Below are 21565 nucleotides of genomic sequence, written 5' to 3'. Positions count from 1 at the left end.
AGAGATAGAGAGAGAGATAGATAGATAGATAGATAGATAGATAGATAGATAGATAGATAAATAGAGAGAGAGAGACAGATAGAGAGAGCGAGAGAGATATAAAAAACAAAACAAAACAATACTCACCTCTCCTCCTCGCTCCCACGCTGATGCCTGCTTGAGACTCTGGAGCTGCCCCCTCTGCCAGACACACAGCGGGTGCGTGATGTAGTGACGTCATCGCGCACTGGCTGTGAGCCAGGAGCAGAGAGGACTGAGGGCGGCGCCGGCCCTGATTTACAGCTGTAGTCTGCAGAGCAGCTTACTGGGCTGGGGGCGGGGCCTCTGGGGGTGGAGTCCTGAAATGATATTCACTGCTTCGCAGTGAATATTCATTTCTCTTTAGCAGCGGGGACAGGGGCTCCTGCCTCCTGACACCCGCTGCTGCTCCGCTGGCAGGGGCCCCCATAGCAGCTGCATGGTGTGCGACACACCACTGGCTGGGGGCCCCTGGAGCAGCGGGGGCCCTAGGCAACTGCTGGCCCTGTATGCCAGCAGGTGCCAGGGCCCACCAGATGCCAGGGCCCACCGGAGAATCCACCAGTTCTCCGGTGGGCCAGTCCGACGCTGGGCACAACAGAGCACCAAGCAGAGCAAAGGCAAGACATGGCAACGCAGGCAAAGGCAGAGAACACAGGAAAGACTACACGTCAAAGCATAGCAAAAGCAAGACATGACAAAACAGGCAAGGCAGAGAACACAGGAAGGACTACAAGTCAAAGCATGACAGAGACAAAACATGGCGCAAAGGACAACACAAAACATGGCACAGGGCAAGAGGCAGAATACAAGCACAGAGCGTGTGCAGAGATGCACGACAGGGCAGATTGCAGGGGCACAGAATACGGGGAGTGACCGAGCAGACCAAGCAACCATGCAGGGAAGCAACACGGTACTCAGGCCCCGACCATAGGAAGGGGTGGTCTGATATAGGGCATTAGCACCTGCACTTCGGGGTCAGGACCAGGAGGGGACTTTCGGTTCATATCCTCCAGGATCATAGAGAGCATTGCTAGATCAGACTGGGCTGGACCATAGATAAGGTCACATGATCAGGGGCTCCAGAAACACTGAGAGGTTAGCTGGGTCAGACAGTGCTGGAACATAGGAAAGGTCACATGATCAGGGGCTCCAGAAACACAGAGAGGACTGCTGCATCAGACAGTGCTGGAAAGGTCACATGATCAGGGTCTTCAGGAACACAGAGGATTGCCGCAGGCAGAGCAGAGACAGCTGTTCACACAGCCACGGCATTCAGCCACGAGGTAAGGTGCGCATGTATACTGCTCCAGGCATCTTGCAGCACAACAGTCATGAGGTGCATGTGCACACTGCTCCAGGGATCTTGCAGCATAAGACATGAGAGACCTCCAGGGCGCCCGCAGGGACCCGGCACTGGGGGCAAAGCAGCATGACAGGCTATAAGCCCAGGATGGCTCGGCAGCCACATAAAGTTAAGCAGAGACAGCCCACGTTATCCACGGCCACTGGATATCAATACAGTGGGTCAGTACAGTAAAGAGAAGATGTGGCGACTCATAGCCTGGGCGGATGCCTTTAGAGCGGGAGTCGGTTGGAGTGAGGAATAGAAGGATGCTGAAGCTTCACAGGGAATGGTACAGACAGGTCGGATGCTTTTCCAGAGGTAGCCAAACCGGGTGATGGATGATTTCAAGTCTGGGGCGAAACAGGCAGAAGGAATTGTTATGATGGCGAGGTTAGGCCAGGAAGAAAATGGGGAGCAGTGTAAAACAGTCCAGTCTGGACATGTGCCGTATAGAAGCATCAGCAAAGTAGGCAAAGCTGAGGAAACAAGTAAAGATGAATGTGTATCCTATGATGTGTCATCTGTGGCTATATTGTGTGAAGTTATCAGTAAAGAAACAACCATTCAAGTTACCATGTACTGTGTCTCAATTACTGGGAATTGCCTCGGAGAAGGGCCATCACCGCTTAGGAAGTGCCCAGGGGGACCCGAACCTGGAGATGCAGGTACGCTGAACAGTGACATGCAATTCTCTGTGAGGGAAGGCGGGGACACTGATGCTTTAGTGTGTCTGGCCACAACTATAGTCCTGGACTCCCCTTACATTTGCACAGTTCTCCAGTTCTCAAAATGGCTGCTGATGGAGGAGCCTGTGACGAGATCTGTTCATCAGCTTTCTGCAATTGAAAAACATTGCACACAGTGGCATATCCTAAAGGTCTTGGGCTCCAATGCAAAATCTCCATCAGGGCCCCTAAATATCACTGGCCTGTAATAGTATCGGTTCTCTTATAAGGGCCAAGGAGAACATGTAGGCTTCATGGCCCAGGTGCCACTCCAACTCTTTCACCTACTGTAGTTATGCCCCTGACTGCACATGGGAAGGCTGTTTTTCATTTGAAGGAGGCGAGTGGAGAGAAAGAGACACATGTTCTTTTCATTTGTAGATACCTTGAGAACAGCAGAGTTGTGCCGTTTGTGCTAACTTGGAAGGAGTGGTCTACAAACTCTTTAAGATCCGGGGACTGATGTGGGCCCATATATTGTTCTTGCACAGGGCCCTTTCTGGTGGTGTCTGAAACGCTACATAGTTTCAAAGAAAGATATTCCGGGCTGTAATCATACAACTAGGCTCTGAATCATGCAGCCCATGATTTGGGGACCAACAGACATGATGTCCAGAGTGATACTGCACCCCCCATTTCATTTGAAAAAAGACAATCTAGACAACCTGTTTAATCAATTTCCATTTGGATGTCAGTAGTTATGTCTAAAAATCTGTTTATGCTGCATTTCTGCAATGTGTTTGGAGGTTCTGTGTCAATCCCTCTAAAATAGGAATCGGAAGAAACCCTCGACAGTGGCTGTCGTTATATGGACGGAGGTCGAATGGACAGTGTTGGTACTTTTTTCTGAAAGGGTCTGTATTTTTGCAGACAGGCAGAGAGATACAGTCTGCCCCGTCTAAAATAACTGATGCTTTCAGAAAAAAATCAATTATTTTGAACTCCATTTCTAAAATGGTAGCCGATGGCTCCATCGGTTGTTCATCTGAATCCCATTTTAGAGGCATTTAGAAAAAAAAAAACCTGAATGAAGTACAGAAATTCAGTGTGAACAGATTCAGATTTTTAACCAGACATGACCAGAACTGACTGTATAGCATACCAAGTGATAGCCTGAAAACCCACAATATGACCTCTGTGTTGCTAATCTACAAAGTCTATCTTTAAATTTTTTTTTTTTCATTTATTACCTTGAATCTAATGCTAAGTAAAAATGACCTTTACTTACAGCTATTTTTATTTTATATGAGAAGTTCCATTTTCTGGTCTTTGTAAAGTAATGACTGCTGTGAGAAAAGATTCGGGACACTACTGGCTGTGCCCTCCGTCTTCTACAGACCATTATCAAGAGTAAATGATTTATTGTGGACGACGTTCACCTCTTTCAATAGACTATTGTAAGGAAGAAACAAGTTTTTCTCGTTTATCACGGAAAGACTGCACTAATAGTGAATACCTGCCAGCTCTGTATCTGACACCCATAAAGTCAATAGACTCTGGGACGTTTCGTACCTTTATTTGCGTGCTCAGATGCCTTTTCTTTAATTTCACAGCCTTCTCATTAGTGATGCTAAAATCCCAACTGCACAAAAGTTTAGCAGCATTGCCCGAAAACGATGCAGGGTTGATGAAGTTATTTCGAAATGACTTTGCCATGCTGAGAACACATCAGAAAAGTGAAGACAATGTAACCAAAAACTGTTAGTGTACAATACTAATTACAGCCACAAACAATGCAATGAAGGCAGTTTAATTAGCCAATGCTTTATTTTGAAAGAGAAGACTTAAAGGGGTTGTCCAAGACTCTTTAGTACCCGGGTGCCGCTCCTGCCAGAGATTCAGCTGCTCCATATCGACAGTGCAGCTCTTCTTCTTCCGGGCTGCGCTGTTGACAAGGCGTGACTGATGGCATCATGCCGGTTGACAAGACAGCTTCCTATAGTTAGGCAGCAGGGAGCTGGCTCTCAATAAGAATGACATCGGCAGTCACAACTCATCAACAGAGCAGACTAGATGTCAACATGATGCCAGTGGAAACCGCTGAATCCGTGCAGGAGCGGTATGTGCCAGCAGAGGTTGACGCTGAGTACAACAGGCAGGTAGTTAGCAACTACCTATCTGTTGGTTCTTATTCCCGCTGTTAAAAAATTAAATACTCCTGGATAAAGCTTTTAAGGGGAAAAACTTTAAAGGGGTTCTCCCACTTTAGTAAGTAATGGCAGGTTGCTATGTAATGTCATCATTTCCTAAACAATGATAACTATGGCTCAAGTTTCCAAGCACAGCAGCGCTCTTGTCCATCACTTAAATGGGGCAGTGTTGTAGTTCCTGGCAGTTAGAAGTCGGGATTGTAAATAACCAATTATGAACAGCAGAAGTGACAAGATTTTACTTTCGACTGTCCACCCAGGGGTTTTCTATCCGTTTACCTATCTGTACCAGGGGAGGATGTGCCATTGGTGCAACCACAGCCGAACAGGGACCCAAAAGGTAGGGAGGACAACTACCACTTCCAAAGCAGGTGGAATTGTGCATTATGATGAGTTACAGAACTGCAAAAAAAGCCCAAAAACTGTCCTTGCACAGATGCCCTGCTTTATCTGTATCCATTCCTGATCTGTACAGTATGCTATGAATATTTGGGAACAATTATATAGAATACAAACACATGGGCCATGCACACAATGAACAAGTCTGTAGGAAAGTGTTCACACCACCAGAAGACTGAAACACAGAACAAAAAGCCATCTTCTACAGAGTGTCCATATTGAACATTACCTGTCTGAATCCTGCTCCTATAGGTACTATACACATGATCAGGTTTTTAAATACATCAGTTAGGGAGTGCTCTGATATGGGGTTACCTTGACGTTTGGTAGAGAGGCTTAGTATACGTTTCTTGCAAACAACGTATCAACCAAATACCCTGTTTTGTTATCTTTTTACTAGCACTTGCTGTGTACTGTTACTTTTTTACAGCAGAGTATTTTTATACGTTTGTTTTACTGTGTTTTTCTGTGTTTCACAATTATATAGACTAAAGATATTTATATATTCACACGAATATTCAGGTGCATAGCTTTAGTCTGGTCAGCACATTCTAAATAATAAAGTGATTCAAGTTATTCCCTCAATTGATCTCACCTGTTAAAGAGGTACTTTGGAAACAAGGCATTGTCCAAGCCACAAGGTAGCTGTCACGTCGCCGTCAGACTCGGGGCCCGCTGTTCCGCCCTCAGCCACTAGGAGGCGACGGACTGTCACGCCGCCCTCGGGCTCGGAGCCTGCTGTCCAGGCCTCGGCCACCAGGAGACGCCGGACTGACATGTCGTCGTCGATCTCGGGGCTTGCTGTTCCGCCCTCAACCACTAGGAGGCGCCGTGGCTCGCGCCCGAGTGACGGCGGCAACAATGAAAGGGCTTCTGCGCAGGCGTCTACTGGACGCAGACTCCGCTCCTCTGTCAGTCATGATGGGGCTGGTGCATCATCATCAGGTCTGCTCCTGGGGGCGGTCCTGATGACATCACCAGCCCAGGAGCCTGTGAGGGACGACCTGATCCCTCAAATACCTTGGGACTGGGCTTGCAAGCCGCCGGATATATTCTTGGTTCCCCTACGTGTTGCTTGTGATTGCCTATCGTTAACTCCGACCTCAGCCTGAACTTCTGACTACTCTGTTGCCTGCCGTTTTTGTACCTTGCATTTCTCCTGATTACTGACGCTGACCTTGGCCTGGATTCCTTACCCCTCTATTGCCTGACGATTTTGTACTTCTGCTATTCTCCCGGTTTTTGACTTTGGCCTGGATATTCTGACTCTGCTACTGCCTAACGATTCTGTACCTCTGCTGCCCTCCTGGTTTTTGACTCTGACCTTGGCCTGAATTTGACTCTGCTATTGTCTGCCGTTTCTTGTACTTCTGCTGTCCGCTCGGTTAAGACTCTGATTCCCGACTACGCTTTTGGTCCCGTTTTTATTCCTCTCTGACGACCGTCCTGCTCTGGTCACTGTTCATATTCAGACAGCGCCTCCTGGGCTCTGCTGTAAATCCAGATCCCTGTATAGGGGTAAAGGGTATCAGTGTTTCTCGGGGTGTTGTCTGGCTGCAGCCCAGAACCGCAGACGGACGTTACAGTAGCTTCTAAATTGGGTGGAGAAGAGAGAGGGCAACTGCTGAAAGCCCCCATTGATCGTCAGGGCACTTTTATCTATATTGAGCAGTGCACATGATCGACCACTCATCTGGGCCTGTGCTCAGCCTTCTCCAGAATGAATGCAGCAGCAATTAAGGATGCGCCCTGTATTCAAACAGGGACAGAAATGCCCAATTTTGGTGGTCAGTGGGGATATTGGTTTCGGACCTCCCCCAATCTAAAAATTACCACTTATCATGTCAATATACTTTTTGTTATCGCAATATCCCTATTACATGCTGTAGATATTTATGATGCTGTCTTGTTTTTAAACCTTAGAATGTACAAGTTAACCTTTGATCTACTTTTATTATTTTTGAAACTTCCTTTATCTCAATAATTTGTATTATTGCTGCTGTAAATGTTCTCATATACAAAACACCTGATTCTCCTTCTCATGTGCACTTCCTCATACTTTTCTCTAAATCATCCCCATAGAAACAATAATTAAAAAAAATAATACTTTGCATTTTATTTTTAACATGTCAAATATTAATATGGCAAAAAAAGGCTCAAAAAGTTATTTGTAAAGCGTTATTCCCATCGTCGTAGATGGGTATGGCTAGATAAGGTTTGTAAAGACAAGCAGCTTTCCTGCTAACTTTTTGTTTAAATCTGATCTAGTTCTCCCGATAGTCACAATTTTATTTTTGATTGTTTAGTGAACATTGACAAAGGCACTGGCTACCTCAGCTGTCTAGCAGTGGCGGCCGTACATCTCCAGTGCTTACAAGCTATTTCCTATTGAGCTTGTAAACACTGCTCTGAGGTTGGTGGAGATCACTGGAGTGCTCTGTTAGCTCCAAATACTGGAAAGCTTCAGTCCCTCTGCGCTACTGATGTTACAAAGCTGGATTACATACTAGCATTGGGAGCACATAGTTCAAGCCAGTGGCGCAACAATGCCGCTGGTCCAAATTGACAATCCAGCAACGGTGCCCATTACTCTTGCCTCATACTGTGTAGGACTCCGTATACCAAAATAGCTGTGCTCGAGTGAGACATGAACTTCACAAACCTTCTGAAGATGTCCTGTGGGTGTCCTTAAGTTGTGAGGCATGACATATAGATCGGACTTGTTCTTCCAGTATATCCCACAGATGTTTGATTGGATAAAAATCTAGGGAAACTGGAGGCCAAGTCATCATCTTGAACTCTTTGTAATATTCCTCCATCCATAGGCGACCGTAAGGTCTCCATCCGAGCAAAACAGTCAGATTATGCTAGAAGCGGGATCCGTTTTTTTCAAATGTAGAGAAATAAAATAAAAAAAAAGTTTCTCTCCATCTACTCCATTTAGTCTATCCATGAACTCGAATGTTTTCGACGGACCCATACAAATGAATAGATGAGTGCCTTCCAATTATCAAAGGCAAGTCATGCATGCTGCAAATTTTTTTCCTTAGACCATTCGATCAGAGGGAAAAATCAAACATGTGCACTGCCTCACTGAATAACATTGATCCTAGTGTGAGCAGATGTTTTGACGGATCGCTGTTAGACCGAAACTACATTCGTCTGCCTGAGCCCTAAATTGTGATATCTCCTAACAACCACTGATCAAAATAATCAGGAATTTCCATTATCTGCTGTGTGTGGACAGCTCTGGGGTTAATCCACAGGGTGGCTGGGACCTAGTGTTTACAGTCGTCTAAGGACATCTTTCAATACATGGTGGTGAGTATAGTCATCTCGTTCACCTTGATAAGTTAGATAATGCTACAGGTACAGAGGAAAGAATCACCTTATCACCAGGATCCACTTTTACAGTGATTAATTCTGTATATTCTTCTAGCTTAGATAGAATGCGAAGGCTGCTGCTAATTTGTGGCTGTTAGTGATGAGCGAGTGAGCCACTCGAGCGAGCATCGGTGTGCTCGGGTAGGCATCGAGTATCAGTGGTGCTCGAGCGCCATGTTCAAGTTCAAGCCCCCATGTTTGCTGCTGTTAGACAGCCAATAAACATGCAGGGATTGTCTGCAATACATGTCAATCCCTCCATGTTTATTGGCATTATGGCATTCTGAAATAAATCACTTGGTGATCGGTCGTTGTCCAATCTCTGGGACATCTACCCATCCTAAGAATGGAGGGGCTTCTAATTTTCTCCTGCATGGTGGTTCTTCTTGCCACCTGGCTTTGCAAAAAAGTGAAGTAGCCCTAAAAACTTGACTGTGGTCATACCACAGCTCATTGCACAGAGTGTGTTACCAATACAACCTGTGCAGAGAAAACCAATGAGGTGCTAAATTGCACTACAACCCCATTATTTTCAGGAAGTCCAAGCCGCAGGAATCATAAAGTCATAGCATATTCTTGCCATATACTTTCAGATTGGCAACATATACCCCATTCTCTTTATTCTTTCCCATCCCTTGGTTGAATTTGATGGACATGTGTATTTTTTCAACGATGCTAACATGTAACCCTTAAACCAAAGAGAATTATCATTTGTGTCTGTGCATTAAAGATGCAGAACATTGATTTAAAATATGTAATGTTTCACTTCTCCTACGGTGGCGCTGTACGGATGGTGAAGAGTTGCTGATTGGTTTCCCTACCCATTATAAATGGTACCAGCTGCAGAATGATATGTGATCCATGTATGGTCATCATGATGCTTCCAGCAAATTTGGGTTTTCCAATGTGATGTGAACAAACCCAACATATTTGTTTATTACTCAGTGAGAACTTAAATTATAAAGCAATCACAAATAATTATTAAGGAACTACAGAAATACATATTAAATTGGCTTTTTGTCCATATGAAACAATTTTAATTACTAGTTACCAGGTTGGTAAAAAGTCCTCACTGCTGTAAGCTCCAATACACAAGAGTCACAATAATGTTTCCGATGGTGCCAAAACTGCCTCTTTGGAGTTTTTAGCTGCTAAGAGGCAAGAGAAGGAGATTTAGGTTCAGCCTAGAGGGCAGGAGGGGGTGACCCAAAGCGCATACAGGCTAGTGTAAGGCCATGGTTCCTCTCTCTGTTATGCATGCTGTGACAGTGAGGACCGTGTCGCGTAACGTGCTGTAAAGGACCTAGAAGGCAGTTGGCAGCCCATGCCCCCTGTGGCCCAGCGCACCCGTGTTCTAACATCACCAGGTAATTGACACATATTCTGCTTACATCTTTTGTCCTACCACTAATGTATTTGCATATCTGACCACTGTATATGTATAACCATTGTGTATATAGTGTATTGTGTAGTGTGCCGTTTAGGTGATTAAATATATAATTTAACCTTGGGCTGCTCTTTTATCTCGATCCATGAATTCACATATCCAGTTCTCAATTTAACTTCCCATGCTACCGAGGCTGGTTTCAGGCCCAATATAATCCCGTTAATAGACTCGACTTATATCTAACGAGGAACTGGTGGCAGTCCTATTGGACTGACAGCACTCTATTTCACTGGTGCTACTGAAAGGGGCCTGTTGGTGTTGTAAGTGAGTGTGGTGCCCCATCAGTGACTACGGGGGCCACATCCCCTCACTCCTCGTGCCTCCCTGGACCCATAAGGAAAACCTCAAAAAAACGCAGTGTAACTGTCCACATAAATACTGAAAAATTTTATTGATTCATAAATAACATGACAAAGACACTACAACAATGGGGTAGACTAAAAAGTGCCAGGTACAAAGAACCGCATATACTAGATCAGGAAAAGACAGAGTAAGTATCCTGGCTAGTAAGTATGTGATCACTCATGTATCACTAGCATGATCATGAGGAGAAGCCATATAGAGCACATATACAAATAATCAGCAGGAGTAAACACAATGATTCAAAGTAGCTCAATCCTATGTGTACCATATGGATATCCAGCATCAACAATACTAACATAATACCCAGAGTGGGCATAGATAAATAGTGGACACACCAGATGAAGGTACTCAGAATACCACGCTGTCTCCTGCCAACCCCGATGCGCGTTTCGGCACTTTTCTTCCTGGACCAATGTGGACAGAGAGTGTGTGTAAAACTATGTCAAGCTAACCTTACGTGTCCCCAGGGGGTGCGGAATGTCATTTGGTGCAAGTGAGGAGACCATACCACGTGATCTTGCTGATGTAATAGTGACGTCACGTGGGGTGGGGAGGTACAGGTTCGTCACAGGTGGTGGCAGCAGAGGGATGCTCTCTGGTGTCATCCGTCACAAGTGATGGCAGCTCTACGATTCTGCATGATCTCGTCAGTGCCATCCTTCACAATAATGTTTCCATATGCAAAGTCTTCTATCTCCGAGTTTTGCTTCCTTATTCAAGTCAATAAGGAAATAGACATATTCAAGATAGGCATATTTACTAGGCTCTTATACATGGCCATATTATGGTTCTGCACAAAACTAAGCTGTAATAAGTGATATATGGAGATGGTGGGATTTATGGTACCTCTGTATGCTACGGCTTTATTGCTAGATGCATTACAGAACTAATTTCCTTTAGAAACGTTGATAAGTTTCTTACAGTGGTATTCCATATGCATAAGGAATTATCCTGAGCGATTCGCTATGTTGTTCCCCGGTGGTATATGAGGTAAGGTAATGATCATGGTGGGAAACATTTTTCTTGCAGTGGACACTTTTATTGGCTTTGCCAATTTCACAGTGCAGCAAACCTAAACCTGCGTTGAAGGGTTGCAGTAACGCTTCTTTGCTTGTACTCAGGCTCAGACTGGCCCATGGGTGAGCAGGTGAATTGCCCGGTGGGCCCCTGTGCCGGACTGGCTCCTCAACTTCCTACATGAGCAGAGTTTGGCACACTACACTTAATACAGATATGGTCATCATTCATTTACCAAACTACCCAGTTCATTATTATATGGAAGAATATGTAAATTTGGAAACAAGGGACAGGAAATGTAGCTGAAAACTGGGCCCCCAGAATGAATACTACTAGTGGGGCCCTTGACACACCAGTCCAAAACTGCCTGATGATTGTTTACAGGCCACAATAGAACACATGATTTAGAGTTCCTTTAAAGGAAAAGTGAATGCAAATAAGCAGAGCATGCAGGTGAATGCCAATGGTATTGCTTTCATTTAATGGTTTATGGAAAATATTAGTTCATAGTTGCAACATATACTGTTACAGGAGGGGAACATTAACCTCTTAACACCTGCTCAAAGCTTAACTTAAGAATTAATAGCTGCAGAGATCTGAGCTTCATGTTCTGGACTTTCCATGCTCTTCTTACATATCTAAATAATTACGCTGTGCTATGTTAGTAAAGAGCAAGAACAGAATCCATGAAACCTGGAAATCCACTGCCATTCAGAGTTACAGAGATATGCCATGCAGTCAGTCAGTAATGGATCACAATTATCAAAAGCATCATAATCAATGTATAGATGGAAAATTAGGTTGGGGTAAAGGGATATTCCCCTTTCAGAGATGTTATCCCCATATGTAGTAGGTGTAATAATAGTAATATTAGCCAATACCTCCAATTAGAAATGTAGTGTAGTTCTTCTGATTCACTATGTCGCTTACCCCATGTGCAGGGCATTTCAGTAGCTTACAGATGCATACATTTGTATCCAGTCTAGACAGTTAATTGTGAGCTAAGGCTCTGTCCACACCTGTGTCATGCCATAGATTTATACGGTACTCTTCACATCCCATGTCTAAAGGCCCCATACATCTTAGATGAAGGTTGTCTGAATCCAATGGCGTACTGCTAATAGCAGCAGACAACATGGCAACCATAAAGTCGGGGTTCTGTGTATGAGACTGTTGAAGTCATCTAACTGGAGGGCTTTTGGACATTGAACTGTGTGAGGGGCCATTATACAGTGTCACGGGGGCTGTGTGGGCCATCATTCTGTGTGAGGGGCTATGGGGGCCATGATATTGTGTGTTGGTAACTATGGGGTAATCATAATTTATTCGGGGCACTATAAGGGCATCATACTTTGTTGGGGGCATTGTGGGGTCCTCCTACTGTGCATGTGGAGGATACTGTCAGGGTATCATACGGTAAGTGGAGAGCAATTTTTCTTGCCATCATACTCTACAGGAGCCATGAAAAGAATGGGTGAGAACGCTAATGGGCTTCAATAGGGACAAAAATACTTTGCAATTACCCCAATACTTTCTTTAAAAGTAGGGAGTCTCTTTTGTGACAGCACCTATGTGCTGTGACCTTGCTTACTCTGCCCGAAAAGATTTTTTAGGCGGAGGGGGCCCCCAATTAAGACTGTTACCTTGCGATCCAGTGGTTTCTATGTGTTCCCCTGGATGAAACCACTGATTTTGGTGGAACAGTCAAACATCTGAAGTGTATAAGGACGTCCAAAATATCCCATTAACAATGATGTAAGGGGGAAGAAGGAGCTGGCAGCAGGAATTTCAATGCCCAATCATTTTGTTTTCAGGGGAGGTAAGCTGCTGTCAGAGGTAATAACTTTCTCCTCTCTCCCCATTGATAACAGAAGAACGCTCGAATGAGTGCTCATATGTATGGGGTAGTCAGGAAAGATGAGTGTCTGGTAAATGAACATTTGTCTGTGAGCTGCCTCATATGTACAGCCAGCTTTAGCTTTCCAGTAGATATAAATGCTAGGAGTAGGCTCTAAACTATGCCAATATTTAGCCATACAGCAGCATACATTGCCTATAGGTTACAAACTGCAATGTATACTATGCATTATAGGTTTACGCAGTGACAGTATATACAGTAACTATAGTAATGCATCAGCCTAGAAACTGGTCTGTTCATAGAGGATTGCCTAGGCTGGATATAGTTGTGTATGACCAGCCAAGGTCTATATAATTACATTAACGGGAGAATAAAAAATCAATGCAATGTGCACACCTAATAAATGAATAAGTATATACAGTATGGCATGTTTGAGTCCTGGCATAATGCCTGTGCCTACCTAAAGTGTGACAGCACAGCATTTCATCTTAATTTTGCCAGACATATGTTTTCAGTAGCTCAGGAGACCTAGAATATTGTTCATTAGAGTCAACGTTTAGGTCACTGTTCATATGAGCCTAAACTTTGGTTCTAATGAACAATAGTCTATGTCTCCTGGCCTACTGAAAATATACATCTGGCAAAATTAAGATTAAATACTGTGTCGTCACATAATGGGTCTGAGAATAAATGACAGATCATCTTACCTGATGAGTAGGATGAGAAAACAGGTTGCCAAATACAATCCAATGGTAAATATATATGCTAACTGCATATTATATGGAGCAAGACTGGTATCTTTATTAATGGTACTATTTGTATAATATCCATAGTACATAACTGTCTTTTCAAAGTAGCCCTAAAAAGAAAAAATGATATATTTTCAAGCAAGTTTCCATTTACGAGGGGTCTAATTTAAAAGGTTGATCCTTCCCCCTCCACCCTTTTTCATTTGTTTTTTTATTTTATTGTTTTGGCTGGGGGGTATTTTTTTTTTAACTGGGGCTAGAATGGACTAAAAAATAAAAAATAAAATGTATTCTCATGTACCAATTACCTGTCATGCTTCCAAAGCACAACCTAGGTCCCCTCTAGTCTTCCAGACTTGTTTTCCAGAGGAGATGGCTTTTGCCCACTGCAGCCTATCAGTGGCCTTGACAGTCACTAATTGGGCTCATATAAAAAATATTAGGGGACACCCAAACAACCTCTTTAAAATCAAGCTAAATTTTACTTCTGTGAACCTGAGATATATAAATGATTGAAGATCAACGTAAGTTGAAGGTTGACATGAACGAAAAATCTCAAACAGAGCCCCCCAACTATCACGGGTCATTAATAGTATTGGTCTTCTCATATGAGTCAATGAGACCTTTTGAGCCATGCTAGGCTTCAGGGCCAGGGTGCGACTGCAACCTTTGCATCGATAATAGTCAAGCCACTGGCTAAGATAGTAGCAACGGTGGTGAATATGCCACCCATGTTATAAATATCTACATAGCCCTCTGTATTGGACACAAGGGTTCTTCTACATACTGTAACTTGTGATCTTACTGAGAATTAACCTCTTCTCTTCATACTTACCGCTCCTGTTAAAAGCTCAAGACCCGTGAACGATAAGTTGTTCGGTGCCATGTCAACAAACTGAGGAATGGTTATAAAACTGAAGTTCACCACAAACGAGAAGATGTTGAACATCAGCAGCCACTTGATGAAATTGAAGTAAGAGAGTATACTTGTTCCAAACGTGCCTCCTATGGATTTCAGGGTGCCTTGCCAAAGCTGGAGTGCCTCAAATACCTCTGACGTCACCTGCTTGGATCTCCGTAATGACTGATGAGGAAGACAAACGTGGATGAGAACAAGATAGTTCTACCAGCAGTCTTGATTCCTCAACCACCACTTCATTAAGACTTTTAATTAACCTAATCTAAAGAATTAAAGGCTTGTTCCCAAAAAATCAAGTTACCCTCTTTCCCCTGGGTATAGGGGTTAACCACTGGGGGGCATTAGGTCACTAGGACCCCCAGCAATCCTGAGATCGATGCTCTGGAACCCCAAAAATGGTGCTTTGCGACACTACCCGAAGCTGAGGAGTGCATGCTCAACCTCCTTTCCATTCATTGTCTATGGGACTGTTGGAGAAAGCCAAGCGCTTTGCAATGGACTCCAAGGGGCTGTGCATTGCTGTCCAGAAATGAGATGCCCAAGCTCAACCTCCATTCTATCCATTGTCTATGGGACTGCTCGAGAAAGCTAAGTGCTTTGCATTGCTGTCCAAGTAGCTTTGCAAAACTGACTGGAGCAGAGCCCATACATTCACAACTCTGTTCCATTCAACATTGTAGTGAGGGCTCCAGAGCCCCAATCTCGTGACTGCTTGGGCTTTCAGCAGTCAACCTTTCAGCAGAACAGTTATTGTGTCTTTAACTGAAAGGTTAAAATTTACATTGCCATGTATAAAACCCTACACAATAAATGTATCCATAGGGATTTATTATTAGACAGGAGCCAAAAGAGAGTTTTTTTGCTTTTAACTGGTATAAAACAATACAACAAAAAAAAGGTATGGAATAGTTCAACGAAAAAAATAGATATATACATCGTACACAGTATATATTTTTGTAACATGGAAATCTGTGGCATTCTCCACGGAATAGCATCCTTCACAGGCATCTGTTTAATGGATATGTCATGAGCATTTTCATTTCATCAGCTTTTTATGATACATTATATGAATAGGTCCAAATGTCCAAAGGTAGGGAATCTAGATTGTGAACCCCAATGGGGACAGTGATGATAATTTCTGTACATCACTGTGGAATATGATGGTGCTACAAATAAGTAAAATAAATAAAGTAATTGCATAATTCCATTACGGCCTATGAGTGAAGGATATACAAACATATGCCAGGGGAAACTTTTACCCATTTGCTATAATGGCATCAGTGGATAGGGAATGATAAAGTTTACAATGCCACCATAAGACTAGCATGGCATCTGTTTATAGGTGCCTCCATAAGACTAGCATGGCATCTGTTTATGGGTGCCTCCATAAGACTAGCATAGCATCTGTTTATGGATGCCTCCATAAGACTAGCATACAGTTGTGGCCAAAAGTATTGACACCCCTGCAATTCTCTCAGATAATACTCAGTTTCTTCCTGAAAATGATTGCAAACACAAATTCTTTGGCATTATTATCTTCATTTAATTTGTCTTAAATGAAAAAAACACAAAAAGAATTGTCCTAAAGCCAAATTGGATATAATTCCACACCAAACATAAAAAAGAGGGTGGACAAAAGTATTGGCACTGTTCGAAAAAAAATCACGTGATGCTTCTCTAAATTGTGTAATTAACAGCACCTGTAACTTACCTGTGGCACCTAACAGGTGTTGGCAATAACTAAATCACACTTGCAGCCAGTTGACATGGATTAAAGTTGACTCAACCTCTGTCCTGTGTCCTTGTGTGTACCACATTGAGCATGGAGAAAGAAAGAAGACCAAAGAACTGTCTGAGGACTTGAGAAACCAAATTGTGAGGAAGCATGAGCAATCTCAAGGCTACAAGTCCATCTCCAAAGACCAGAATGTTCCTGTGTCTACCGTGCGCAGTGTCATCAAGAAGTTTAAAGCCCATGGCACTGTGGCTAACCTCCCTAGATGTGGACGGAAAAGAAAAATTGGCAAGAGATTTCAACGCAAGATTGTGCGGATGTTGGATAAAGAACCTCGACTAACATCCAAGCAAGTTCAAGCTGCCCTGCAGTCCGAGGGTACAACAGTGTCAACCCGTACTATCCGTCGGCGTCTGAATGAAAACTGACTGTATGGTAGGAGACCCAGGAAGACCCCACTTCTTACCCCGAGACATAAAAAAGCCAGGCTGGAGTTTGCCAAAACTTACCTGAAAAAGCCTAAAACGTTTTGGAAGAATGTTCTCTGGCCAGATGAGACAAAAGTAGAGCTTTTTGGGCAAAGGCATCAACATAGAGTTTACAGGAGAAAAAAAAGGCATTCAAAGAAAAAAACACGGTCCCTACAGTCAAACATGGCGGAGGTTCCCTGATGTTTTGGGGTTGCTTTGCTGCCTCTGGCACTGGATTGCTTGACCGTGTGCATGGCATTATGAAGTCTGAAGACTACCAACAAATTTTGCAGCATAATGTAGGGCCCAGTGTGAGAAAGTTGGGTCTCCCTCAGAGGTCATGGGTCGTCCAGCAGGACAATGACCCAAAACACACTTCAAAAAGCAATAGAAAATGGTTTGAAAGCACTGGAGACTTCTAAGGTGGCCAGCAATGAGTCCAGACCTGAATCCCATAGAACACCTGTGGAGAGATCTAAAAATGGCAGTTTGGAGAAGGCACCCTTCTAATATCAGGGACCTGGAGCAGTTTGCCAAAGAAGAATGGTCTAAAATTCCAGCAGAGCATTGTAAGAAACTCATTGATGGTTACCGGAAGCGGTTGGTTGCAGTTATTTTGGCTAAAGGTTGTGCAACCAAGTATTAGGCTGAGGGTGCCACTACTTCTGTCTGGCCCATTTTTGGAGTTTTGCGTGAAATGATCAATGTTTTGATTTTTGCTTCATTCTCTTTTGTGTTTTTTCATTTAAGACAAATTAAATGAAGATAATAATACCAAAGAATTTGTGATTGCAATCATTTTCCGGAAGAAACTGAGTATTATCTGACAGAATTGCAGGGGTGTCAATACTTTTGGCCACAACTGTAGCATCTGTTTATGGGTGCTTCCATAAGACTAGCATGGCATCTGTTTATGGGCGCTTCCATAAGACTAGCATGGCATCTGTTTATGGGTGCCTCCATAAGACTAGCATGGCATCTGTTTATGGGTGCCTCCATAAGACTAGCATAGCATCTGTTTATGGGTGCCTCCATAAGACTAGCATGGCATCTGTTTATGGGTGCTTCCATAAGACTAGCATGGCATCTGTTTATGGATGCCTCCATAAGACTAGCATGGCATCTGTTTATGGGTGCCTCCATAAGACTAGCATAGCATCTGTTTATGGGTGCTTCCATAAGACTAGCATGGCATCTGTTTATGGATGCCTCCATAAGACTAGCATGGCATCTGTTTATGGGTGCCTCCATAAGACTAGCATAGCATCTGTTTATGGGTGCCTCCATAAGACTAGCATGTCATCTGTTTATGGGTGCTTCCATAAGACTAGCATTGCATCTGTTTATGGATGCCTCCATAAGACTAGCATGGCATCTGTTTATGGGTGCCTCCATAAGATTAGCATGTCATCTGTTTATGGATGCCTCCATAAGACTAGCATGGCATCTGTTTATGGGTGCCTCCATAAGACTAGCATAGCATCTGTTTATGGGTGCCTCCATAAGACTAGCATGTCATCTGTTTATGGGTGCTTCCATAAGACTAGCATTGCATCTGTTTATGGATGCCTCCATAAGACTAGCATGGCATCTGTTTATGGGTGCCTCCATAAGATTAGCATGTCATCTGTTTATGGGTGCCTCCATAAGACTAGCATGGCATCTGTTTATGGGTGCCTCCATAAGACTAGCATGGCATCTGTTTATGGGTGCCTCCATAAGATTAGCATGTCATCTGTTTATGGGTGCCTCCATAAGATTAGCATGTCATCTGTTTATCGGTGCCTCCATAAGACTAGCTTGGCATCTGTTTATGGGTGCCTCCATAAGACTAGCATGGCATCTGTTTATGGGTGCCTCTATAAGACTAGCATGGCATCTGTTTATGGGTGCCTCTATAAGCCTAGCATGTCATCTGTTTAAGGGTGAAGGATGTCACTATTAGGCACAGTCAAAAGGAAAACAAAAACACAATAAAAACACAACCTAATTGTCATTATTAGTGTATGTACTTGCACCTACAGGCAAATCCAGGTCTGACTTTTCCATTTAGAAAGCATGAATAATTGTACTATAATAATTGAGGAAAAATAATAGTTGTATAATGCTACATCTCATGGTACTTGATGATGGTAGAAAACACCTTAGCGAGCTACCAAATACATCATCACAATCTAAGAACATAACTAAAGAACAGAAGATGTCTAGAAGTTCTAAACTGCCTGAAACCATTGCTGTGAAAATCTCATATACTCGTCACTTATGTAGGACCCTCGTCTGATGTATATACGAGGATCAATGCCGCTTGTCCTAAATAGTATCGCTACATGATGACATGTATTACAGGGTATGGCCACTAATAGAACGTCTTTAAAAGTCCTTTCAAGTGTATGCATGTAAGGTGTAGGGGACAGATGAAAGGTAATATCACCATTGACCCCTTAGATAATTACATTGATGATTAATTTTCTTCACATATACAAATATTTTACCTACCAATTTAATACTAAGGAGACATCCGGTGCAGCAGTTCGTCTGTGAGACATTTTGTAAAGATTTCTGCTTCAGCTTCACAACCTTGTGCCTGTGGAGAGTCATATAATAGTTCAAATCGTTAAATTATCATAAGAAATGGCCTAAGTAAAAAGGTAAAATAGAATAAAATATGTAAATGATCACTATTGACCTTCAGACACCTGATAGATAATGTATTATATTCAAAATCTGCAAAACACTTTATTTAATTTATTTATTTCCAAAGTGATGACCTCTAGGTCCCTCTCTTCTGTCTAAATTGCTGTCTACTGCCTGTTTTTAAGCATAATCTGTCTATCGCAGCAGAGAAGCTGAGATGCAAGTGAAGGCATGAGCATAAGAGAAAGGAGGGCTTTTTCGAGAACAGGTCGATACCTGTATGTACACTTTAAACTAGCATGCACACACACAGGAAGATTTAAAGGGATATTCTCAAGGTATTAAATTACTTTAATTAGTTAGTATGAACATAAGCAAGTTTGCAATTGACTTGCTTTTTCTATCTACTGTCAATCTCCTGCTGTGAGAGCTTATATCTTTCATAGTCTACAGCTGGTTTCCATGGAGCTTGGCCACTAGTCGCTGCCCAGACACTTTCCGAGTATGCGCAGTAGTTACATTACAGGAGAAAGTTAACTTCTAATATCTCAGCCAACTCTTTCCAGCCAGTCAATTTCTATACAGCAGTTAGCTGCTCACCTCCACCCTCTCCGCTCCTGAAAAGTCGCTGTTATAAATCCTGCAACATCACCAGTCCTCACCATCTGAAGTTTTCAAAGCAGGTCTCAAAATCATGGCTCTCACTGTCCTGAGTTGTCTGTTTGAATGCCCTGTTATGACTACTTGTAAATATAGTGATAACAGTACAGACTCAAGAACAAACCACAGACAGCTGAATGTGTTACAGCAGAACGTGTGATGAGCTTTAGAGTTCTACTAACTCTACAGTTCTGCTACTCACTAGAACAGTCACTCAAAGAGGAGAAAACCTGCCAGAAACCCGGAGACTGTAAGAAGACTGCATAGCTCTGAGCTGCTCAAGCAGCAACTTGAGAATACCCCATGTGTTACAGCAGATCATGTGATGAGCTTTAGAGTTCTACTAACTCTACAGTTCTGCTACTCACTAGAACAGTCACTCAAAGAGGAGAAAACCTGCCAGATACCCGGAGACTGTAAGAAGACTGCATAGCTCTGAGCTGCTCAAGCGGCAACTTGAGAATACCCCATGTGTTACAGCAGATCATGTGATGAGCTTTAGAGTTCTACTAACTCTACAGTTCTGCTACTCACTAGAACAGTCACTCAAAGAGGAGAAAACCTGCCAGAAACCCGGAGACTGTAAGAAAACTGCATAGCTCTGAGCTGCTCAAGCGGCAACTTGAGAATACCCTATTAACTTATTATGAGGATGAGGGCAACAAGACCTTGCTTTCCTTCAGGTTTTTTTCAACAAAACAGAGAATTTCTGGAAAGAGGTTATCTTGCTTTGGAGCATCACAGAGATCGATTGATCTCTTCATGGAAGTGTTTGGATGCTTAAAGGGGTATTTTCGGTAATTTCCATATCGAGACCTGTGATAGACCAGTGACATCACATATACTGATACCTGCCAGGTCGCAGGAGCAAGCAGCAGATATCTCGCACATGACCTATTCATTAGAGTAGGATATGAGTGCGATACCTGCCACATGAGCATGCAACTTGGCAGATATCAGTAGATGCAATGTTACTAGCCCCACTTATCTCCCAAAGTAAACAATACTGGAAAACTCTTTTAGGCAGTTCCCACTGTAATAAGTGCTGACCATGGGGATTCCAGAATTGGGGCTCTCACTTATTAGTTTGTCTCATCTACACTGCTTAGTAAAGAGTAGAGTAAAATAGGAATAAGAAGACAACTTAAAGGGTTTTTCCAATCTCTAAAAGTCAGCATTTATCCACAGGAGTGAGGAAAACCTGACCTGGTGCCAGGGTTGGGAACCACTGGCCTAACCTCATGCAAAATACTTGGGAGAACTGGAGTTATTTTGTGATGTGGATGTTACAGACTCTACTGCTCTTTATAATTGGTTTTTAATCTAGAAAAGAATACTATGCTTCATGTATAACATACGGTTTTCATGTTATTACTTATATTCGTTTCCTACCTAAACTCGCGTTTCTCATTTAGACAAACCGGAATCTTCCGGACTTCCTTGGCTACGTCAGCATCAGACATTTCCACTAGCTTTTGTATCAACTTTTCATTTTCTGATTGAAAAAAAAAAGAAATCAATTTAAAAAAAGGAAAAACAATGCAAATTATGGACTGAAATACATTCTTCAAGATGCATAACGATGAGATAACATTTCCCGATACATCTTTTAGGTTCTATTCACACTGGTGAGATTAATAACAGAAAGAATGACACTGATGAGTGAATGCTATGAGCGAATCTTTTCAA

General features: G+C 43.0%; 1 protein-coding gene across 2 annotated transcripts in view; it reads right to left on the bottom strand.

The window, feature by feature from the left end:
* TMC5 (transmembrane channel like 5) overlaps nt 1–21565 on the bottom strand; it is a 116462-nt gene that overhangs the window by 43027 nt on the left and 51870 nt on the right. For both annotated transcript variants that reach the window (XM_073542954.1, XM_073542955.1), the window contains exons 6-10: nt 21269–21371; nt 19079–19166; nt 14294–14542; nt 13417–13568; nt 3604–3748 (exon numbers count right to left, since the gene is read on the bottom strand). In XM_073542954.1, coding sequence (XP_073399055.1) covers nt 3604–3748; nt 13417–13568; nt 14294–14542; nt 19079–19166; nt 21269–21371 — 737 coding nt within the window. The remainder of the gene's footprint in view (nt 1–3603; nt 3749–13416; nt 13569–14293; nt 14543–19078; nt 19167–21268; nt 21372–21565) is intronic.

The sequence above is a fragment of the Dendrobates tinctorius genome, unplaced genomic scaffold, assembly GCF_039654945.1.
Source record: "Dendrobates tinctorius isolate UK_male_01 unplaced genomic scaffold, ASM3965494v1 ptg000129l, whole genome shotgun sequence".
Lineage (NCBI taxonomy): Eukaryota > Metazoa > Chordata > Amphibia > Anura > Dendrobatidae > Dendrobates > Dendrobates tinctorius.
The sequence above is the reverse complement of the archived record's forward strand: the minus strand, read 5'-3'. Positions and strand labels throughout refer to the sequence as shown.